This window comes from Formica exsecta, unplaced genomic scaffold (genome assembly GCF_003651465.1).
Source record: "Formica exsecta isolate Colony F162 unplaced genomic scaffold, ASM365146v1 scaffold475, whole genome shotgun sequence".
In the NCBI taxonomy this organism is placed as follows: domain Eukaryota; kingdom Metazoa; phylum Arthropoda; class Insecta; order Hymenoptera; family Formicidae; genus Formica; species Formica exsecta.
Window position 1 is genome coordinate 732,328 of NW_021851988.1, and position 25,198 is coordinate 757,525.

At 39.3% G+C, this 25,198-nt stretch overlaps 1 protein-coding gene across 2 annotated transcripts in view; it reads left to right on the plus strand.

The window, feature by feature from the left end:
• LOC115241299 (serine-rich adhesin for platelets-like) overlaps nucleotides 1-25,198 on the plus strand; it is a 157,361-nt gene that overhangs the window by 122,606 nt on the left and 9,557 nt on the right. For both annotated transcript variants that reach the window (XM_029816996.1, XM_029816997.1), the window contains 4 exons: nucleotides 13,477-17,330; nucleotides 20,436-20,561; nucleotides 21,150-21,260; nucleotides 21,988-22,174. In XM_029816996.1, coding sequence (XP_029672856.1) covers nucleotides 13,477-17,330; nucleotides 20,436-20,561; nucleotides 21,150-21,260; nucleotides 21,988-22,174 — 4,278 coding nt within the window. The remainder of the gene's footprint in view (nucleotides 1-13,476; nucleotides 17,331-20,435; nucleotides 20,562-21,149; nucleotides 21,261-21,987; nucleotides 22,175-25,198) is intronic.

Here is a 25,198-nt window from a genome sequence, read left to right on the forward strand (position 1 = left end):
TGCAATTTAGCCGACATATTTGAGACCGCGCGACCGGCACGTTGCTCTTTGCGGGAACGCTGCTCTTCGTCTTGAGTCGTGACTTCGAAGATCCAGACCGGTGCATCCCGTATATATCGTACATTCTGTGTATCGTTCTCTCTCGGAGCGCATCCACGTGCGCCTTTATGTAACACGCGCATCGGGACACATGGGCTCATTAGCCGCGGCATTGCCTGCCGGAAGACGATCGCCGTGTAAATTATCGGCGTGTGCACGATCTGTTTGCGATCGGTCGACTAAAGGGATAGGTCGCGGCACCGCTCCACGGGGGTCAACCGAGGTAGCGGTACCGATGCCGTCCCTTTGCCAATGGTTTGACGATTTAATAAACGAAGGGCGACGAATAAATACATGTTTGTACATCATTATTCGATATAGTTTTAATCAACATTTTACAATATTTTATATCGTATAAAATTTATTATAATTATTTCTCATTAGCGTTTAATTAATATGTTAATTAATCAACGGTACAATTATAATAAATCGTTTTATTTTGAGAAAGATATATATATATTTATTTGAAAGATATCTTTACTGTTAATTCTATATTAAAATAAAATTCGATATATCTCAGATATTCGTAATATTGACAATTCCATATAAAGTAAAATTCAATTATATATATATATATATTTTTTTTTATAGTACTATTTTAAATAGCTAGAAGCTCGTTTTTCTAATATTTGCAGGGCGATCTGCTGAATCTCTGTCTGATCGATTACGTCGAGATGATCGATCGAGAGTGATTCTGAAAGATTTGCCTGACGCGATTTCTGGGCGCTCGTTTGACTAACAAGCGGGAACGTCGAAATACGATTAGGGGTTCGTTAGCGTGTAACGTCACACGCAAAGTGCCGACCTTTCTCCGCGCAATCGAGGTTCAACGTCCAAGCAGGAGCTTGTTGTTGCATCGGCGAGTGACGGCGTAGATCGCCTTCGGCGCTGATTATCGGCCGTAGTCCCTCGACGTCGAGCCGCTCCGAGATGACATCCTGCGAAAGGATCGCGATGAATTTCCTCCGATAAGCGCCCGAGGAGTCGGGTTACAATTTGCATGGCCGAATTACGCATACAAAAGAACCTCTGCCTCTGGGCTTAGGCGGCGGGTAATACCCTGCGAAGGATCTCTCGCGAAAGTATCGCGTCGTCCCGATCTCTATTTCGAGAGTTGTCTCGGATATAAGCCGTCATTACTTATCTCCCGTGCGATCGATCTAGTCGTTCTGAATTAATTCGTTACGCGCAGCAGCTTTTCATAAGTCACTTTATATTGCCATTGAAATGATCAAGATTTAATTTTAGATAAATTAAATTAAATTTTATTTATTTCGATATTAATTATACAGATACAGATATATATATATAAAATCAAATTTAATTTATCTCAAATATAATAGCATTATTGTATATTACTTATTTATGTATGTACATCTCTATATAAAGAAAAATGATTTTAATAGCGAATTTTATATTCATATTTGGCAGTATTATTACGTAATGCGTGATGACTAGGAGACGCTGATGGTTCATTAATCAATTTGGATGCTCACAGACAGCTGGTCTGCTCGTGCGCGACGTCAGCAACATGTTAGTCGAAAAAAGTGTCGTATTTCTAGGATAGCTATTAAGAATCTCGAGTATCCGTGCATTCTTTGGCTTATATAATGTGCCTCGGAAGGCAGTTTAGATGCATTTTTTACGCGCTTTCCCCCGCGCGATTCTTCTCCCAACCGACATATGGGATGCTGGTTATAAATGGTTATAAATGGCGTTTATAACGGCAATGAACTTCACCGCAGTATGGAATATTTTTTTCACATTGAATTAACATCTTTATAACATTTACGATGATTTACGACAACGAGATAATCTCTGAGAAAATTTATATATTGGACACATGATTTTATTGCATCAAAAAGTTACGATATACATAGGTACTTTATGATTTTATCGATAATATCTGATAAACATTTTAAGGAACATAACATCGCGATTCGCGATGTAGCGTTGACATAAAGGGTCAAGCATGAGACATCCGTAAATGAGACACGGCGAATAAGATATAGCCTTCGTTACTTTCGAATCTGCTGTCGAGTGATGTATGTTCGGCAAGGATCGCAAGCGTACAGTATTGCCGTTTTTTTTTCGCCATTACTCTTCGTATGTTACATACGTGTGCCGGAGAATCGTTCGATGACTGATGGCGATTGTCCGGTACGGGACGACGCGACCGTGATCTTGGTGGATAGCCTTGAACGCGCGTGTTTCAGCATAACCGATTCGTATATGTGTGTATACGTGCCGGGTACAAAATAATTCTTCCTTTCCCTCGAGACCGATGCCGCACTATATCTCGATACCGTCGGCCGCGCTCATCGTATTTGTTAAGGATCGCTCGAGTACGCAAAACGATATATAAGTAAAATACTACTGTTCGCTGGAACAACATCGTAAAAAAAAAAATTAGTATATGTTAATAATTTAGATGTGTTATATAAATATATATATGGTATATAATAATTAATTACGCTTTCGGGATTTTTGTTTATATTAATTTAATTTAATTATATAATTAAATATAAGTAGGAACGAATGCAATTTTGAATGCGACAGTTTTATTTTTTTTATGAATTTACAGTAGCTGGCTCGGTAGTGTCTAAAGATAATTTAGAACTCGCTGTATTTCAAATACGACGTGCGATTACTCTTTATGCGATTTCGAGACGCATCTCAACATCCCAACGTTAATCTGCGCATAAATGTTGCTTTATGTCATTCGCGTTTCAAGGAAATTATCTTTCTACCTATTCGCGCGCGAGAACTAATTGCAGTCAAGCCTCTTTTCTATTTCTTAATTCACAACGCGCGATATTGACTTATCAATTATTTTACATATTAATTATATTTACTAAGCATTATATATCAATTTATATATTAACTATTTTTTACGTACATCCTTTATTTTACCGCGTACACTTATTACATCCTTGAATTTACAATCGTTTTTTTATATTACTATTTAATTATTATTTTATCGCATCAAAATACTATAGCTATGCTGCTATCTCAAGTTAATTATCTAAAATATAAATAAAATGTAAATTGCACATTGACATATCTTATCACAAAATCGTTTATTATAACTCTTCACGTAAGCAGCAAAAAAGAATGCCTGTCCCCCGACGAGTAAGGCCGATACAGCGAATCGTGATGTCCCGCTGATGCACGACTATGATAATAGCGTGCGCTTTTCTCCGTGTCCGCGTGATATCCGGACGGAAGATATCTTAGCGGGGCGTCGACGTTTAAGGGTCGTTTTACATTCGCGGGAACGAAGTCAACGATCTTGATCGTGATCGCGCAGGAGAAGGGAAGGGAACGGTGTGGGATCGATACGCGAAGATGTTCCTCTCAACTGAGATCCTCCGGAATAAATTGCGAGCGGCGAAGATGAATTTTCACCCCGGCGCTGGACGGTGGATGCGGAAATAACGCGTCAATTACGGGATCGCGAGAAAGAGAGTGAGAGAGATTAGATAGAGAGATACAACACGAACTTAAATCACGACCGTGTACATTAATTCCGGATAGTCGCAATTTATATGATTTATATTCAATCATCCGCGCCCTCGGGCGCTCGTACGTTATCGCGCGAATTTTTCACACGAAGCCGGCACGGATTATTCGCGGCTACTTACACGCGCGAACGATTCGTTAAGCTTTGTGAGTCAGTATCGAGCCGAGGCAACACATGTAAGGCGCACAAAGCTGTGTGGTAGACTATATTTTATAGCCATTTCATTTTACAGCTATAACAAGCATACTATTCTATTGGGTTGGATGAGGAACGTGTAAAACCGAAGATAGTGAGAAGAACGATAACTGAAAAGTGGAGAATCAATTATTTGCGAAAATTCTTTATCTCGTCGCTCGTTTGCACGCGGCGATTAAGAAGTAATGAAAGTAAAAGCGTAGCCATTTTCTAATGAAAACTGATTCGTATTTTTATATTAGTTTTCAAAACAATATCCATCGCATAAAAATGTGTTTGCATGCAAATCATCTGATTTAATAATTGTAATTTTCCGATTCAACTTGATTATCAGATAAGTAATATAAATCAGATAAAAACCTACTTTGAATATTCAACGTTTTTAATATTCACGTACTGCTCAGGACGATCAATATCTCCGCATGTACAAAGCCATGCTAATTCCTCTTTTCCCATCATATCGCGCGATCGCATTTCGATCCAGGAAGCGTTTCGGGATGCGGCTGGCTACTTTTTAGTATGTCGATCCGACCGTCCGCGTTCCATTGTTGCCCCGAGATCTGCATACGATTTAATGGAACATGGAGAAGCTCCATTGTGCGTCCCTGGAAGTCTTATGTAACGACTCGATGCACGATAGCGTCACGTAATCGTACGCACGAGTTTGATCCGCTGATACCGGAAGATTCCTCAAGCAATATCTTCGTATAATCGTAATTCGTAATTCTTATTTCATCATCCCGATCGTTCCTGCAAGAATATCACACAAAAAATTGTATCTTCATCGATCGATCTCATAGAGCTCGCGAAAATCGTTCGGCGCAAAATTGCATAAACTTTCGAACATCGCGAACAATTTAAGTGGTATCGCGAAACAAATTCGTTTTGAAAGCTTAATTTATTGTTTCGTCTCGTATGCAATCTTTGATGCACTCTCGTAATCGCGACTCCGAAAGTGCACTTGTGTCTGGATCAGCGTACGATTTAATGGAACATCAACGGCAACCATTATGTAACCGACCGGCCGCGCTCTCAGATACTATCTTCGATGGACGCGTAATCGCGATGCATGTGTGTGAGTGGCTACCTGGATCAATAGCATGTGTATATTCGCGTCGAGAATGATTTACGAAACGATACGAAACACTGAAGAAGTGACCATGACCCTCGAACGGGACCAGAGATCGTAGTCCAAGAAACGGCGCGTCTCTGTTTTTCTTTATCTTTCAATTTTGCCAATTTCTTGCCGTCAGTTTCGTCTTATCACACTATCAAATTAATCACATGATTTGATCATGGATAGTTTAAATATTATAATTATATTATATTATATTTAAATATTATGTATATATATATAGCAGTTTTTAATACAATTATAGAATAATTGAAAATTATCATTGAATTAAAATAGCAGTATAATAATAGTACTGAATAATATTCATATGCTTATTAAAGAAAAAGAAGTACAATAGAAATGTTTATATTATTTTTAACATACGTTATTTAAAGATGTACAATTCAAAAAATTTTTATTTAGCCCAAAATTTGTTTCTCCTCGAATTTGAAAAAACATTGAATTCGATAAAAATACTTGTATTAGTTTCAATATTTATGATACGTGATATGCGATTGTTACAATATTTATTTTTGAAAAAAGGTTGTAAGTTTCTCTTTACACAGTTTGCATAAGCGATTTCTGTGGACTTTTAACTATGAGCTAAGATCTATCTGACGTAATACTCGGAAGTATTCACGATCGATCAAATGTGTAATCTACAATGTCATATAAGCCATATTTAAATTTTGCTTCAATCTTTCAACACGAGTTGAATGTTTTGTTTGCTCGAGTGTAATGGCTTAGCTGTTAATTGGAATTAATTACATCATTCTGTGTAAAGTCGCGTATCTGAAGAAAGAAAAACTTGCAAGAATTATAGTGTTTAGATACGTAATTTTTTTTTCCGATGACGGAATATACTTAAATTTTAAATGAGTGCGTGTCAAACATTCCAAAAGAGCGGTCGATGATCATCGACGAGACGGTGATCCGTTACATAATTACCGCGGGGCTATACATGCTCAATGACCGGAGTGTCCTCCGTGCCGTCGCGGATCGTCGACGGAAACGGATGTACGCTTCACGAAAGACGAATACGAGGCAAACGACTCGCATACAGTCGCGCATGTATCTCTGTATTTTGCAGAAACTCGCAGCAAAAAATGCATTGAATCATCGCGTCTTGAATTCACGTTGTTACATAAATGGATGCAACAGTTTTCTTCTTATTTTCGCTTATTGTTTTACTTTTTCCTTGTAATATATATTGAAGCGTTTTTATTGCATTTATTTTTTACTAATTGAGAAACTTGAATATGAATAGAATTTTATATATTTGAAAATATTTGTGGCACTAAAGAAACAGACTATTTTAATCCAGATATTGTGGAATCGTAAAACGTAATTATTTCATTTGATATAATCAACATGTATTGAAAAGATTGAGAGTAAGAGAGAGATAGGGATCAATGAAAAAAAATTTAATATCGCAAACACATATCTCTCTTGCTAGGTGTTTTTCATAGAACAAGCAACACGGTCTGCCTTCTTACGGTAAGACGAGACCACGAAGGCAAGAACTGACAGGCAGCTGCCCAGCACGTGTTTTGCGACGCAGATGGTAATTTTGCGCGATCGCAGTGTTGGCTCGTCGATCAAATTAATCTATGAATCAGCCGTTCTCAGTCGCTGTTTCGGATGGTTCACAACCGATGCAGAGGTTATTGAGCCCTGGAAAAAAAAGACAGTAACGTTCGCGTAGAAATTAAAGCCCGCTGCTTCTCTCTCGCTCGCTAATTGACGCATTAAAAGGCACTATCGATCGCCTCGAGATTGACACTTTGTTCAAGCCGACGCGGGACAATCGTTAAAAAGTAACATTATATTTCGACCCGGATGCGGCCGTTCGATGTTCGTTAATCTCATCATTATTGCGCAACTCCTTTAGAATCGCGTAATTATCGATTCTTGAAAAATGGCGTTATTAGTTAATTATTCGTACTCGACGGGCGCAGTAATTACTGTAATGGATGGGAAGTGTCATTTGCGACAATAAATCTGCAAGAGATAATTATTGTTATAATGAGAGACAGAGAGACTAAACGACTCTACGTCAGACAAACGTCATAGATTATACCGATTGTTTTTCTTATGCCGATTCCGTCTCATTTAATTTGCGATGAATGAACGAGCGTATTTCGGACCGTAGATAGCCGCGACATCCATTACGCGCGTTGTCGGAGATTTAATGAACGGTCCATTACGTCGATCAAAACCGACAATTTGTAATTATTATCGTTACAAGCATTGTCGCTGGGAGCAAGACAAATGTCCGAGACAGATGATCGAGACGGGACGGTCGATAAAATTATTTCGGTCTTGCATCGAAGGAGCAAGTATTGTGTTCGCCGTGACTGTGTACGCCTTCACGGATCGAAAGACGACTCTCCCCACAGATGATATCTGACTAGCTTTAAATAATGGGACCTTGCTGCGTTCGAGTGAGTTCGACGTTCCACGTCGTGAACCCGTAATCAGTTATATTACATTCTCGGTTCGTGCGAGTAATACGTATATCCCGAAGAAAGATGAACGACTTCTCCTTATATAAAATAATATATGCACAAATTTTGTAGCTGAGAGATAAAAGGGAAGATGCGGAAAATATCTCGTGCACATTCGACACATATTTATTTCTCGTTATTTTATTTAATCTTCCAAGATTTTTTATGATCATTTATTACATCGCGACATTATAAAAACTTTATCATTTAGCCTGAGAGACAAAATTATTAAACGCTAATTATTTTTAATTTATCTTTCACATATATTCCTTATTTTCGTGATATATTTAATATATTATATACGACACGCTTATAAAATATATTTCGACATTGAATTTTTAAATTATTGCCCGCTTAAAATAAATGGTATAATATTTAACGTTATCGTGAGAAAATAAAACTCGTTAACACTGCCAATTTGCGCCACCCTCGCCGGCTCGAAGATAAATTTCAATTCGCAAGAGTGCCAAGGCATCGGCGATTCATTGTGTGGACGAGAGAGGCGCATCCTGCCGAGCGGTGACTAATTGTCGCCTCGCTCGCTATCGTCCTCATAACCCGTTGCGAGGGTGCAACGAGTCGCAATTTGCAGCTGCATGCGAAGCATGCAGGAAGACGCTTTCGGCCCCCGTGTAGATCATTGATCACGCCGGATTAAGGGGATTTGTCGTCGCGTGGTAGCGGAAGCGTAGGCGGAAAACGATCCTTTTTGTCGAGTCGTGCTCTCCCCGACCCGACAAGAGAACACACACGCGGGATCGCGATCGGTTAACTTTCCGCTTCTCTTTTAGACATGATCCGACCGACCGCTTACAGACCGCAACGCTTTTTCCGGATTATTACCGCGAATTCATTAAACCCGCAGGTCTTGATTGCGTCAAATTGCCGGAACGACAGGCGATGCCATAAAGCAGTTACGTAAGACGCGCGCGATTGAGGAAGGAATGTCTCGATCATTTATGATGAATGGCGCGAACAATATAATACGACCAGTAATAGTGTGTTCACTCCGAGCTACTTCGTGCATTCGACTTGAGAATTCATTCATATTTTTTCGATTGAAATTTCTTATCGTAAAGATATATCCCTCTTCGCCAGACATCTGGCAAAGTCTGACATGTATGAAAATTTGTCAATGATATTTCCCTTCATTCAAATATTACAATTTAATAAAATAATAGTTAAATAATTTAAAATAATTTAAAATAAAATAAAATGTTTCTATACCGAAATAAGTGTTTCTTAGGAATATAAGTTTAGAGAAATCTTATTTCATAAAGACACACATATTATCGTTCACGGATTCTGCATTTGTTAAGATGGATCTTATTGAGTTCTTTGACTTTCATTTCCGCTTTCATTCTGCCCAGCTGTAGTTTTCCTGATTTGCAGATCGGTAGCGTGCATACTGTTACGCTCGTTGCAGATTATTCTAGCATAGATTAAGCTAGTATTACGTGAGATACTTTTGTAACTGCTGTTTCCGTAACGCTTTTACAAACATGTCGATGCCTCACATGCCTTGCATATCTCGCCACAATTTTTCAGTTAGACAGATTTTAATCAGACCGTGCAATATAAAGCATATAAAAATAGACTTTTGCATCTGTTCGATCCATTTACATAATTTTTATTGCGAATTATTTATATATTAAGATAATAAGAATTAGATTATTTCTCTCCTTCAAATTTAATTTACATTATTTAAATTTTATATTACACAATTACAATTTAATCTTGATAGTTGAAAAGTTAGTTTTAACCACATTATTATTTATTAGCGCGATTGATTAGTACATTGCGGCACTAAAACCGATCGTGACTTTGATTTTGTTTATAATTTTTTTTTAATATAATTCAGAGGGGCTAAATACTCCCTCAGGTGCAGCGTAATATTGAGCCATTTCGTGACATCGAGATCATTGCCGGAGCCAAGGCTCCGTGAATAAAGCCGCAGATAATATTCGCAGATATGAAGCAAGCCGGAGGGTTATCTTCGACACGAGGGACTAGTGGGACTCTAAAAATCCGATCAACAAAGCGACCCCCTCGAAACGGGACATATAAATTGTGAAGGCTCAGAGAGCATTGGAGAATCGCGTTTCTCGAAGAGGAATAATACAACATTAAGACGAGTTCTTTGTGCGCCGAGAGTTAGATGTAAGAAAAAAAGCGTTAAATACTTTTTAAGAAGTACTTTTTAATATTTTTGAGGAAATATAATCGATTTAATTAAAATCTGGGATAGAAATATATAGAATTCTTCTTAGAGTTTTTGAACATTAATATAACTGATAGCTATCATTAAGAGATAACGCAATTAGGAATATTTTAAAGAGCGTAATCAGATTGCACGCATACAATAGTTTTATTAATTAATTGCAGATTAATTTTTATATTGATACAAAAGATTTAGAAAAAGATTGTGTCTTAAAATTGAATACAGAAATAAGAGTTTGTGGAGAATTATCGAAGATGCGTGATTCTCTCTCTTTCTCTCTCTAATACGTGTCTGAATAGACGCAGTTACTTCGGATTGCATTATGCGTGTATGTATGTGTGTCTATATGTAAAGGTGACTACAGACATGAAATATTTATCTACATACGATTACGCTTAGCTGAACGGCATTATGTTTTGGAAGCGACGAGTCGCGCTGCAATATTGTTGAGTATCTTAGAATGCGCGCAACGCATTTAATATTACGTAATACAATACCGGTAATAGAGACATATATTTGCCATACAGATTGTCATTATAAGCAACTACCACTTTACTCTCTAACGTCTGCTAACAAGACTGAATCCGGAAATTTAATTTCCATCGCGGGGTATCCTCATCTTTGCGTGATGTGCTTATTAAAATCTGAATTGTCAGCTTTATTACGCATTCAGCGTGCGTAACGGTAATTTTTGTCAATCAAGAGACGTAATAAGCGAGAAGTAATAATAAACATCTGTATTGGCTAGATGAAAATTCGCGCTCTGCGAAGCGCGATTTTTTAATAAATTTGGACTCGAAGCAGTATTTCTCGAACAGAAATTGAAATAATCCGTACAATATATTGCAATACGTCTCAGCTATAAAATATTAACCGCTCTAAAAGATTATATTAATATGGAAGCAAAATAATGTCATGTTTGTAAAAAATACCTCAATTGCTACGCAGTTACTATCATTTTATCGCTCTCGCAATCGAAGAGCTTTGACACGAATATTAGCGCAAACACTTGATAACTTTACAGAACCGCATGCGCAACAATTCTCTTCTCCGAACAAAGGCCATCGCGTCGGCGTGAGATACATTATGTAGAAGCTATTAAAATCGCATCGTGACGATCGTAAAACGGGCAATAAAAAAGGAAACAAAAATAACCGAACTGTACCGAAAGTGGGACAGTGAAACGGCACGCGCGGGATCCGGATCCACGCATCTCACGTCGAATCTGGAGCCGTTCTTGCGGGCCAGCCGCGTGTGTGACAACATCTCGGAGTCATCTCACGCGTCCGCATTGTAGTTTACTCGGGCAACCAGCCAGCCGTCAAGACACGGGGCCGAGAGCCCGCGGAACAAGAGCAGAAACATCACTGACCTTCCTCTCTCGTACACGTGTCCACATAAAATATTACGACGCGGTCACGTTCGCGACGATAATCGCGAACTCGCGTCTTATGTCGCGACCGCGTCTTGTCCCTCTGTCCGTCTTTCTCTCGCGTTTACAACGCAATATTTTTGCGGTCATGGTCCAATTTAATTCCGAGACAATACAACGGTCTCCAGTGTTCAATAATTTAAGTCGATATACTAACATATAATTATGTTTTTCTATTTGTTTGCTGATTGAAAATTAAGGCCGAGATAAAATTGATTTTTCTAATTATTGCACGAGATTCTCAGATTACTGCGCAGCAATGATAATGTTAGATATTTTTAATATCATTCTTTTTTCCCTTCTGTTTTATTTTTTTACATTCTCTATTTTGCGGCTTCTTCAAAAATTCCGCTCAAAGTTAAACAACAATTCCCGCGATTTTGGTTAAGATTAGATTGAGGTAGACTGCATTACTCAGAACTCGGGTTGTCGGGACACTCGGACATATTTATAAACGGGTTTCCACTTGTAGAGCGGGTTCTACGATGCGATTTACACATCCGGAATATTTACTTCGTTGAAATGCATCTCTAAGATGTTGAATTGGTTTTGGAGTCTGAGCAACAGCTTGGATTGTCGTATATATGATGACAAGATACGCGAATGTCTACGCGATAAGAACGTCTTTCGAGCGACGCTTGTTTATTAAAGAAGTCCCATTAGTTTTCAACATAAAGTATCTTCTTTAAAATTTTTCTATTATATTATCCAAGACACCATATCTGATTCTATATTAAGGACCCATAGTCACAAATATTCGTAAATCCTTGTAGAAAACTTTGTATTCGCAAAGCTCATCCCCATCAGCTTTAAGTTCATAATTTTCAAGCCATATAAGAGTCTTTCTAATATAGAATAAATTCTCGCGCGTTAGGTGAGAATCGTGTTTTTTATCCTTATCGTATATCACGTTAATCCTTGAATTCACGAGGCCTTCTCACGGGGCATCAGAATCACTTGGAAATTCTCGCCGCCGTGCAATAAAGCGTATCGATCCCTTTAACGAGCTGGATCGACAGGTCGGATTCTTACGTCGTTTTAAATTCAGCTCGTTGCAGCTGTAAACGATCTTCATTTTTTTTGTCGTTTCGTCGGGGGCCGGACAATAAGAGAATAAATTCGTGACGCGCAGCCCATATCCTCTTCTCGATTCTTGCGGACGAGCTCTTAATGATCCTTCAGCGGAACATACTTGTAAGTAGAGATTATATAGTGCACGTTCTTCGGTAATTTGCAATACGAACGAATTTCCGAAGCGAAGCGAATCGAGCAGTACCCATTATCTGCACGATAGGCTTGTCGGCGGGCGTTATTATACTATGGGAAAACCGCGAGGAGGAACGCTCGAGTACAAGTATAGGGGAACGAGAGAAGCGTTTGTTCGTTCAGAGCTGAACAAGTAAGAATATTACAATATATATGTACAATAACTGTATACATTGAAACTTTTTATTTATTTAGATTTTTTACGAAGATTATTTTTTTAATTAATTAATTAATTAATTTTTTTAAAATTAATTACTAGAAATTTTGATATTAAAAGTATAATATTAAATCTTCTAATACTATAATCTTGTAACTATATAATTAGGATTGATATATATATAATACTAGCACATTTAAATTTTTTTGAGTGAATTTGAATATAAATCCGCGATTCGGATTGTTTTTACGATCTCGATTACGGTCGATTATTAGTGAGCAGGCTCGTCGGACACATGAGAAAGGTAACGGTACCAAATCTCTCGTACCCCGAAACCCACTCGGCCATCCGCGACCCTGAGAACTACCGTTACTCGGAGAACTCCTCTTCGCGAGAATTTCTTTCGTTTCGCACGTCGCACACGCGGCGAATATAATTGAGAACTTAATTACATTCGTCGTTGTCTAGCGCATAGGCATAGACGGTCGATGCTCTTCCGGTTTTCACCGGAGGAGTACTCTGACGAACGATGATTCTCATATTAATCTGTTCGCGGAAAATTCTCCTCTTCGTCGCGTTGGAACCGAACCGAAACGTACAGGAACTATAATCGCCTCTGTTACGCACCGTGTTATTGTTCCACATGCGATCAATTAGCATTTAGAAACCGCATTTTATTTACACTTCGTTAAAATGTATATTTCTTTAGTGTGATAATACATGCCGTGGCGTAATAAAGGCGTATAATCATCGTAAACAACGTACATGAAGATCTTTATTTTTAGTTTTGAATAGAATTCTTAATTTCAAGCAATAAAAATCACTTAAAAATTTTTTAATATACAACTATAATTTATAATTATATTTTTATCTTTTTATTTTATAATTATATACTTATTTTCTATTTAATCTGGCAACTAATAATATTAGATATCAGACAGCGATTTTATTTTTGTTCACAGACGCATCGGTTGCAGATCATCGTCAAGGGCGCGCATCTTTACATGCAGAATTGTTATCGTCGAAAACTAAACGCGAGCAGGCGCTACGTAATATCCTGGCTGCCAGGAGGCGACAGATCTTGAATCAACGCTCACATGAGCCATCTCGGATTTTTTTAAATCGTACACCGCGACCCAATACCACCTCGAAAGATCCTCCGGATATTCTCGAAACCCAGGAGACCAAGCACAACATTTACGTTACTAGCGCGCAAACCGAAGCGTCGGTGGACGAGAAGACTCCGCAATCATCGAGGAAGAACAGCGAGAAAAAAGCTGTTTCCGCGATCGATCTCGATTCGACGGAACTTGAAGTCGAACAGCAGACGCCAAAGATGACAAAAAGCGAAACTCCGTCCACGTCGACGACCGAGAAGTACGAGAGCGCCTCTTCAACGTCGTCTTTGATCGTTACGACGTCGACTATGTCCACTAATCAAAAATCAGGAGACGCGGACACGCGTAAGAAGAATATCGTGTCAATGCCGGAATCGCTGTACAAACACTTCCGGCCGGTGGAGAGTAACATCCCGATGGAAGATATGTCGCAGTTTTTGTATTTTGGACAGAAACTTCAACCGGACGCGCAGAACGTCACCAGCCACAGTAACAACAATTCCGTAGAGACGACATCCACGGTACCGACCTCATCGCGCCGAAGATACTCTTCGAAGAGATACAGCGCGATGATAGCCGCGCCGATTGAGGAGATCATGAACGACGAGATGAACATTGCCTTGGAACGTCGGACGGTTGAGAAGAATCAGGTTTCACGGATCAAGAACACGTTTAGGAATCCGGGTAGTGGATTGTACTACCGGAAGCCGAGGCCCACGGCGGACGTTGTGTCCAACGTCATCTCGAGCAATGAGTCGAGCCCGGTAGATAGCGGATCGGATACGAGGAGCGAGATGAATACGGTGGACGATAAGCTCCGTCGTAGCGATCCGTCCATTAATACAGGAGCTCGGGTCCCGCGAGAGAGAGGAAACGGCGCTATCCACGTGGTCAAGGCGAGCACGACGACCCAGATACCGCAACAACGTCATGACGACGCCGAAGCGAGCGTCGCGGAGAGTGAAATCAATGTGAAATTCGCGAACGAAACTGTCGCGGCCACGAACGGCGTCATTGCCGTGAGTCTCGAGAAAATGACGAACGATTTCGCGAAGGACGACGATGAGAAGAAAGTCGTCGAAGCACAAATGGAAACGACAAGCGCCGTGAAATCGGAGGACAAACTAACGAATGTCGTCGAGAAAGTAATCTCTCCGTCGCCGGCGAGAACGAATTCGAGGTCCCGCGACATCAACAATATCGAGGCATCTTCGCCAAGAACGGAATCGTCGACGCTGCGAATCGTGGTGCCGGATGACAGCTTCGGGCTCTCGAGTTTCGCGATCGAGAGCGAGCGGGCGCAACGAAATACCGTTAAACAGCAACCGGTCCTCGCGGATCGACCGGTTCGCGTGTCGGTCAATGACGATACCGCTTCGAAATCGACGCCATTGTCGACGTCCTCGACATCGTCGACGACGGAGTCGTCCGCACCTGTTGTCGTCGTCGACTCGAGTCAGCAGCAGCCGCAGCAGCAACACGTGTACGCTTACACGATAACGAACGTGACGCGATTGTTGCGCAACTACACCGGGCCCGGGTTAAACGGTGAGGAGAGGCGAGGAGGAGGGGAAGAAGAAGGTGGTGGTGCCGCCGGTCCTGGTAGCGGTGCAGAGATAACGAGCGATGGACCGTCTCAGCAGCAGCAACCGCCGCCGCCGCCGCCGCTGCCGCCGTCTTCTCCTCTTCTGCTTCCTCGTGTCGGCGCAGCCAGTATAGAACTGGCGCGAACGCCGGCGGGACTCAGTACCGGCGCGACCGTCGAGCCAGCCGTAGCTGTTGAATCATCGCCCGGTGTTGTTGTCGATACCTTGGTGGGGGAACGACCGAGGAAAGTCATCCCGCAACAGCAGCAACGCGCTTACAGTCAACGAGCGATCTGGTCCTCGCCGCATCCAGCTGCAAACGATAGCGTTATCTCGACAACGAGACCCGTAAAGTCGCCCGAGACCGGGAAGAGGGGACTGGTCAGGTGGAACCAGGTCAAGTCGCGCACCAGCGAGCAAGAGGGTGCTAATGACCGGAGATTCTTGAGGAAGAGCGCGAGCGCGGTGCTGAATCAGAGAACGACTGTTAATGAAGAGTCTTCGTCCCTGGTGACAAGCAAGGGTCGTAGGGTATCATCTTCTGAGAGCGGCTTGTCCACAAGGAATGATAGCAGGACAAACTCCAGTAATCAAGAGAAGATCGAGAATGCTACAGAAGATTTAACGGTGGACGAAACGGTTACGAGTCGCGGCAACGATTCGGATGATGAAGTGTTGGGTTCTCCTCGGGAAATCGCGCGTGTCAGCGGCAGGGTGAACGAAGTGCCGGCTGACGGAAGCTCGCCGGAAGCCACGGTCATGGGCAACTTAAGTCGAAATTCAAGCGCAACCGATGAGACGATGAACGCGACCGATCCGTCCGTTCTCGTCGACGCGATCGCGATGACGGAAGCGGATAAGTCCGATGTTCTTGCAGGGGATGTCGTTAGCACGCCGAGTGTGAACGACGAAGACAATATCGGGAGTGAAGATTATCAGAGTGTCGTGATGTCGAACAAGAGCAACGACAGTGACGCGAACGTAACGACAGACAGTGTTGTTGCGACGACCGTGATAGTGACCGAGCGAATCGATGAAACGGTCACGAAGACGACGACAACGACGACGACAACTACAACGCCGGCGGCACCGGTTTTCCCGGTCACTCCTAGGATATTAACGGAAGGGGAGAGGACCACGGTGCATCCGAAAGCTTTTATGGACGCCAGAACGAAGGCGCCGGAAGCGAGTAATCTGGACCCCTCGGAAATCCAGAAGAGATACCGGGCCAAAGACGCGACGACATCAACGACGACGACGACGACAATGTTTTCGCCGATTCAGAATGACACTCGTTCTGTGGACGATGCTCCAAGCAGAAAATCGGAGGTCTTATCTACGTCGTCGACGCCTGCAGACAACGAAAAACGCATGTCAGGTGAGAGATCGCCGGAGGTCCGTGCGCGTAATCTATCGGACAAATCGAAGGATAAGGACGATGTGTTGCCGATCATGCATCTATACAACACGTCGGACATCTTTAACGGCAGCAGACCGGTGGAAGGATTTGTTCGCGGTACGGAACGGACGCGAGTGGTACTTCCGGTGGATCTTAAACCGCAGGACGAAAAGAGTTCTGCGAGGACGACGATAACGACGACGACGACAACGACAGAGAAGACGAATCAGTCGACCACATTTGTCACTAGCACGACGGAAATCAGTGGAAGTACATCAACCACTATTCCAGTTCCGAAACTTAGAGAGCCTACCACAAGTACGACGGGCTCGCGGAAAGATAAACACGAGGAGAATCGCGGCTCCCAGGACACTACCGTCCCTCCAGTCACGTCTAGAGGATCTTCCTTCGCGGTCAACAGGACGAGGTATAGGCCCACCTATCATCACTCGATTCTGCCGGAATACAACGGCACGATATACCATCCCGCCGAGCTCAACAGGACGTTCTTCGAAGTCGGCGGACCGATCTCGGTGAGCCCGCGGGAGCCGATGAACATCAGTGACGTGATATCGAAGCGGCACGATGGCAACGCGATCGCCACTCAGGAGACGGTTGCCGTGGTCAGCTATATCCTGGCCACCCTCGTTGTCTTTCCTATTGCCGTCGGTTTCGGGCTCATTCTCAGAAGACTGATACTTAGGAATCGTAAGGTGAGTGATTTCGAGGTTTTGAGGTCGTTTGAGCGCGCGCTTAGATTGGAAAGTCCGGCGCAGATTACTGCTGTCCTGATATCTTCGTCTTTCTCTTCGCTGGTGAAGTCGTCACGGTGATCGAGAAATCATGAGCGTGATTTGATTAATCATAATATTTAATAAAAACACGTGATTGCTAAGAATACGGGTTAACGGGGCACTTGAAAGAAATTTTGAAAATTGAAATATTTATCACAGATACGATATTTTGATAGAAAAATATTGTGAGAATAATAACACGTAATTGTTAGATGTTTACAAACTGCTGTAGAAATCTTGTTCTCTTAATTTTAATGATGAGTTTATTAATTTATAATAAAGAGCTTTTCGCAAACTGTTTCTGAGATATAGAGAGATATTAATATCTTAATGTTTATTTAAACTTTAATCTCTCTCTCTCTCTCTCTCTCTCTCTCTCTCTCTCTCTCTCTCAATACTTTAGTTTTGTATTTCTTTATGATATTTAATATAACAGTATCTCTCTCTTTAATATGTAAGTGAAAGATATAACGAGAATAACGATTTTCCTCGACATTAAAAATCGGGAAAAAAACAAATTAAGACGCTCTTATTAAAAATAAAATTATAATTTTCCGATGAGATAAATATACAAGTCAGAAAGAGAAAAATCGTCTAATCCTTTTGAAAAAACAACGCATAATATTTTATTTTGATATGATCTAATTAGAGATCAGATTTATTCTCGAATAATCAAGTCGGCGAAAGCAACATTTTTAATTGTTTCATGCAGGCACAAATTTTGTCGTTAATACACAGTAATGGTACTTATGTATTATTACACGATATAGTCTCGATTATCATTGCATATTAGCATTTATTATTTATTATCTCGCGAGATTAAAGGTAAAGTTTCGATGATTAGCGCGACATCATCGTCATGGCTGAATCGTTATTAGTTACGTTCATTAGTTGTTATTAATTGATCCGGAATGCGCTCTGATAAGTCTGCGATTAGAGAGTATCATCTCAATGGGCCACACTATTTTAATTAAAAAAGCGGGCTATCGAAATCATAATGGAGAATCACATCATGATTTTTCAGGATAATGAAGATAGATGTAGATACTTTTAAGAGTTCACAGAATTAATGTAATTTTCTCGCAAAAAAATTTCACGACCGTGACTTCACCCTGAATGAATATCAAACGCGGTCATCGAGTAATTCCTTCGCGAAGGCTAGCTCCGCGATGATTCACAAAATGGTTAGCGATCACCCCTTCTCCCCCATCGGCAATTACTACAGGTTCATTGTATGCAGAAATCTTGAGGATCCCTATGATGTCTTGTCTTCGTGCAAGGAATCATCGGATGGAGCGTGGCGCGTTATAGTAATGAGAAAATGAATGCGCCGTTGGATAATGCAAAAATTGTTCGGCTCCATTGTCTTCGATGATTATTTTTGCGCGGAATTTTCCGCGGGTAGCCGACAAGAAGATTGTATCGAAGGTCGAAAATTTTCTCGCGCAAATCTTACGTCGCGTCGGAAAATGAGAATCTTTGTGTAATGTAATTATTATTGATTACGTTGCGATAATACACTTTCACGAAGATATTTTATGAATTCATATCTTTAAACTAATCCTATCTTTTAAATATTATACAATTTTAAAGAATCATGTTTTTACACATATAATTTATTATTGTATTTTTTAATTATAGAAATTTAATTTTTTTATTCAATGAATAGCATATATTACAAATTTGTTAGTATCAAAGTTAACAGCAAAAAGAATAACGTAAAATATCCGGAAATGACATAAGCGAAATGCTTTCACGTTCGTAATAATAATGCGAACATAAATTTAAATTTAATCCGACAGTCATGGAAATAAATCTGAATGGCGGTACAAAGGCTTGTATGGACGATAAAAAAAGGAGCGTGTAAACGAAAGAAGGGAGACGAGGAATGAGTACAAGAGCCAAATAAATAGGACCGCTTTGAAACTCGTCTGATGCTGAACTTGAACGTACTGTGTGTTTCGCGAAATTGAAAAATTCGCCATAGACAGACAAACCGATCCGCTTTCTTCATTATTCTCGTACGTGATCGAGATTTTCGTTGTAAATGACTTTGTTCGAAACAGCCTGTATAAGATAATACGTTGTGCAAATGTAGCAGTAAAAATAACACGAAGTTTTATTTCATTTCGCATTGAATGTCTTTTCGTGCGCGAGGTAACTTTGTTTTTCGGTAATAAAGTGAGCTCGTACAATCACACATCTTACGCTTTCGATAATTCTCGAGCGATGTCGAAGAATAACACACATGACGAAACCGATAATAATAATTTGACAACATAACAACGATATTTAGTATGCACACACAACTATTAGAATAGATTTCTTAATTTAATATCATATCAAAGGTACATAGATTCAGAATTCTCTGTATATTATATAAGAGCCTTATTTTTATTAAATTAAAAAATTATAAATCTTATAAAAATTATAAAAAAGATTTAAGACTATAATTTTAAAAATGTTGAACATAACTTTATTATAAAAGTATAGCTAATAACATTATTCAATAACTTTATTTATTATAAACATGAATAATTTTCATGTCTTTCTGTAAATTAAAAGAAAGATTTAATATAGACAAAGATCAATATAATAAATGATATTATATAATACACATAGAGTACTTTCCGTGGCTATTTTTGGTTAGCAAATATTTTAACATTGTTATGGTTGATTTAAAGCTTTATTATAGTAGATAGGCGCGGTTATATTTACATCATTTTTGTGCGTATCTTATCGCCGTCGTAAGAAAAGTCAACATCGTATTTTCGCGTAGAGTCGTAATAGGTACATCTAATTTTATTACCGTAATATTACTTGAGAAAATATACTCGGGACGCCTTGATCTTTCTGGCCGATCTTCATTGCTATGCGGCATTGCGTTTCCTAATTAAACGGGAGTGACGACCGATTCGAGCGGGCTCCCCTCATCTCGTGCGTAATAACACGCGCGCGCGTGCTGGCGGCGCGTTACATACGGCATGTGTTGCTGCATGCACTGACGTTGATTTGCTTATGCAGGTGCTCGAAGAGTCGGACACGTCATCGGAGATAAGCTGCAGGAAGGACGCTCTTAATCTCGAAAACGGCGACTTCAAGACCTCCATCGAGAAAGCGATCACGAAGCTACCGAGGATACAACACTTGGTGAGAAATTAACGCACGCATATTTAATACGACAGCGATCACTTTGTATAATAATCTGTTTGACGCATTTAATTATCTGTAAAATGATTTGACTCGTTTAAGGAATCGCGTCAAAAATTGGCGTATATAATTTTTTACATATCAATGTTTAGATATAATTTTATTTACGTTATTTAATTATAGTTGTGTCTCTGTCTCTATCTCTGAGGATTTAATTTAATTTGCGTTAATTTTTTATTTTTTTTATTTTTTAATTTTAATTATTTTTTTTATTTTTTAATTTAATAATTTAATAATTTAATTTAATAATTTAATAATTTTTTAATTTGCATAAATGTCATATTTGCATATCAATATAATAGATTTAATTCCTATTTCACGTGTAGGAAAGTCTATGCGTAGAAATACACGAGTGGAAAATCCTGACAGTCTATTTCTCTAACATAGAAGAAATACGACAACGATAGACGCGAGACGTTAATTTCCGACGACGTGTCGGATGTTCGCTCTCGTGCATATCAATTAGCTATTCCTGAACAATTTTAAACTGCAGTTTAATGCTCGTTTTGCGCGCGATTCTTTGTGCAGTGTCACGAAGCTGAGAAATCGCCGCCTCCGCCGTCTCAAGAATCCAGATGGGAGTTTCCTAGAGATAAGCTTAGGTTACAGACAGTTCTCGGACAAGGAAACTTCGGTCAGGTGAGGAGATATTATTTTCTGCGGCACATTCCGGCGTGAAAATAAACAATGAAATGAAAAATAAGCCTGTAATTTGTGACTGTCGGATGGATTTTATGAAATATCCGAGATAGATTCACGCGGGAATATAATCTTCGAGATAAGTTCAGCAGCTTTTTCCTTCGGCATTTATCCTATGAAGTGATTTTATTTGTTTGTCTATTTGAAGAAATCCGCGTTTATTTGTAATAGCAGCGTTTGGCGTATACGATTTTGCATTGCATTAATGAGATTTGATAATAGACAGGTAGCGTAATGTCAGTGTAATCGAATTATTATACAAAACAGATTGTGTGAGGAAAAACTCAGGAACATATAATTTGTTATGATAAATTTTTTCTCTAATGAATTAACGATAAAAAGGCGGATCGATGATTGATACCACTGTTTTGTGATGATTATATATTTTTTGACTTTACACTTATAAATATTATATCGCTAATAACATTAAGCACACATTAGGAATAGTATATCCAATTTATTTATGGTAAATTACACTGGCTCATACTATTTTGATCGCTAATATGATTTAGATTAAATGTATATATGGAGTAAAAACATTTTAAAATAATTAACTTTAAATTAGATTTAAATTTTTTAAGAAAAACAAAAAATTTTTTTTGACTTGGTAAACACATGGTATATGTAATTATATGTGTGTGTATGTCTATGTGTGTATCGATATTAGGTGTGGAAAGCCGAAGCCGATGATTTGACAGGTCATCAGGGCACGACTCGACTAGTGGCGGTGAAAACCATCAAAGAAGGTGCTTCCGATCGTGAAAAGGAAGACTTGGATCGAGAACTTGAAATTATGAAACAATTAGGCAGTCATCCGAACGTCGTAACACTTTTGGGCTGTTGCACCGAGGAAGGTGAGTTTAATAAGAAATATATTAAACGCATACGCACACATTATTAGTTGAAATATATTCGACCCAGCATACACGTATCTTACATTTAATCTTTTTTCAATTAAATTATTTTTGCCTTAATTCTTGCACTGGTTATGCATGTGTGTGAAGGGTCCTACGGTATAATTAACGAGCAAAGATGTATACATCATATAGCATTTTTGGATATGTACAACCGACGGTGCGACACGAATCGGGCGATTTGTCGCGGTAACGGATCCGCTCGCATCTTTATTTCGATTTGCATCGGCAGCGCGTAATCGGTGTTGCACCTGCAGCTGTTCGGTGAATCCTCCTCATTACCGTCACTTATCTTCGACCTTGGTTGTCGCGCGCTCGAAGCCTTGGCAGCGTAAACTTTATAAAAACTGATGGCGTTTTAACTGCCGGCACTTCTCTCGACGCTGAATACACGGATCGTCGGTGTATGGTAATTAAGTAATCAAGCCCCCGTCCGAGACGAGAGAGGTAGAACCGCGTTCGAATGCGACTCTTCCAATCGAGACGTTGCGATGCGCCTTTCGTGATGCTTCTAGCCTTTTGCCTTAATCTGGCAAATCCTGCCTTAATCGAAATTTACGTGGATGAGTTATTCAGATTTTCGCGAACATTCCGCAACAGTAGTTAACGCTTGTCGAAATGGAACGATAGCTCTCGATCACGTTCTCGTCCACGATATACGCGTGATTTGATTCAGTGTAATATTTTATTACGTGCCTAAACTGTAAACATCTCTTAAAAAATTTTATCGCCTCTTTAAATCGCTTGTTTATGTCAAAAACCAGTAATTTACATCGATGAAATGTCTTTCGTGTGTCTTATTGTTGAATAATTCGTATATATATTTTAAATGCTTGCGTAAGAACACAATTTTCGCGATAACGATTAAATTATAAGCATAAAAATGTTTATCTTTACCGTGATTGTTCGTTTAGAATTAGATGAATTAGACAGTTCTTACGATAATTACGTGGGAATCGTTTTGGCGCAGGAAGATTTATTCGTTTTGTTGTAGTCATTACTTGCGCTGTAATAGATAGTTAACTTCCACAAACTTGACAGCTACAAATTAAACAATCGCGTAAACAATTTATGTATCTTTCTTGCAATCATCTTGCTAACTCTTCGACATTAAAAATCAAAATTGTCTGAATCAAAATCTGTCTTTATGCACATAAATGCAAGAAGTCAATAAATAAATTTACGTTTTATTCTCGGAATTAATTTCCCTGTTGATGACATGGCATAGTTGCCTTTTGTTGCGTATAAGCTTGTGTAAAAATATCGGTGATTGTATTAATTTGTAAAGAAAAGTACGAGCGACGGACGGTCCTGTTATTTCATCGTAGCGTGATTGATTAAAAACTGCTGCATCCTGCTTCACAACGTAGGATCGAATAATCGAAGGTTCTTGATGCACCGCGCCTTCATTATTGAAAGCGAATGCGCAACGAATTGGCAAGTAATTTTCGTGCAGGTAATTGCACCAATAAAATTACTCTTTTAAGGATCATGAAAAATTACGAGAGGAAATTTATCATGTTTTTTCAAAACTTTCAACATTAATATAAGAAAGGTGTACAAAATTTCATATGCACAGGAAATAATTTATATATTATTTTTAAACAATGTTGAAAGTTTTATCGGATATCATATTTAATTCCGTATTTTTATTTATAAAGAATAATTATATTTTTTTATTGTATTATAATATTCAAATTTTTTTTAAGTTAATAAGATAATCATTTATATATATACAAGAGAGGAAAAAAGTTATTTTACAAAACTTTTAGGGAAAATGATTATATTATCAGCTTAAAAAAAATTTGAATATATATATTCTTTTTTATTTTCCAAATTTGTGAAAATCGATGAATATAAAAAATACATCGTCGTAGATCGATGAAATTGATTCGACATATTTCGCGCGACAAACAAATTTATGGTAGAGACATCAAAAATTTGCTCGGACAATCTCACATGCGTCGGGATGGACTACAAACGGGACAGAACCATTATACATCTTTCCTTTCACGCTGCTCGATATCGTCGTTCGCATCTTTCGTATAAATTTCCATACGCATCCCAGCGACGCACTTCTTCGCGGTATAATACGTTTATTAAGTCAGTATCCCCGCGAGACAATCGTTCCATTTGTGAATCGTCCCTTTTGGATCAAAAGAGACTAAATAAAAAAACGAGCGACGATTGCGATCGAGATGCATGATCTACTCTTATTTAAACTTTTGATTAAATTATCCTACGTTTCGATTAATAAAGTAACGTCGCACTATTATATATACTTTCATTTTTGTTACTAATAGTATATAGTTACGTAAATAGATACGTACTATTGAGAATTTAATTAGTTTGTTTTAATAGATATTTTTTTAGCAGAAGACTATATACAAAAACACTTTTTTTTTTTAAATAATTTTTTAATTTATACGAACGAGAATTCTTACATTTTAATAAGAATTAAAATTCATTAATGAAGCGAGAAATACTAAGAGATAAACGCAATGAAAATCGGCAGCGTTATTCGCCAAAAACAATCGTTCGTAAAGGAAACTGGTGAGAAATAAACTCGGAAAGAAATTCATGAATTCGCAATAATTCTCTATAACGATAAAACGTTCATTGTGATAGTAGTAAAAGTTGATATGATTACGGCGATGAATCGAGATCTTTAGAGGTGTGTCTGCAACTTTCGGGCATCGCTGACGCATCTCAAGGAGTGGGCCTCTTAAAGGGCCTTCTTCACCTCCATAGCTCTGCTTTCACACAATAGAACGCGAAAAGTTCTTGGCGGCCCACACGAGACGGGTCACCGCATAAAATTTACGACATTTAAATTTCGGCCTCACTGCCGTTATCGTTTGCGGTCATGTTCGAATTTCTTCCCGGTGACGTTCGTCAAAGCCAGAAAGCCAGTCTTTTGATCGTTTTACAACCGCCGTTTGGACGATAATAAAACTCACGTTC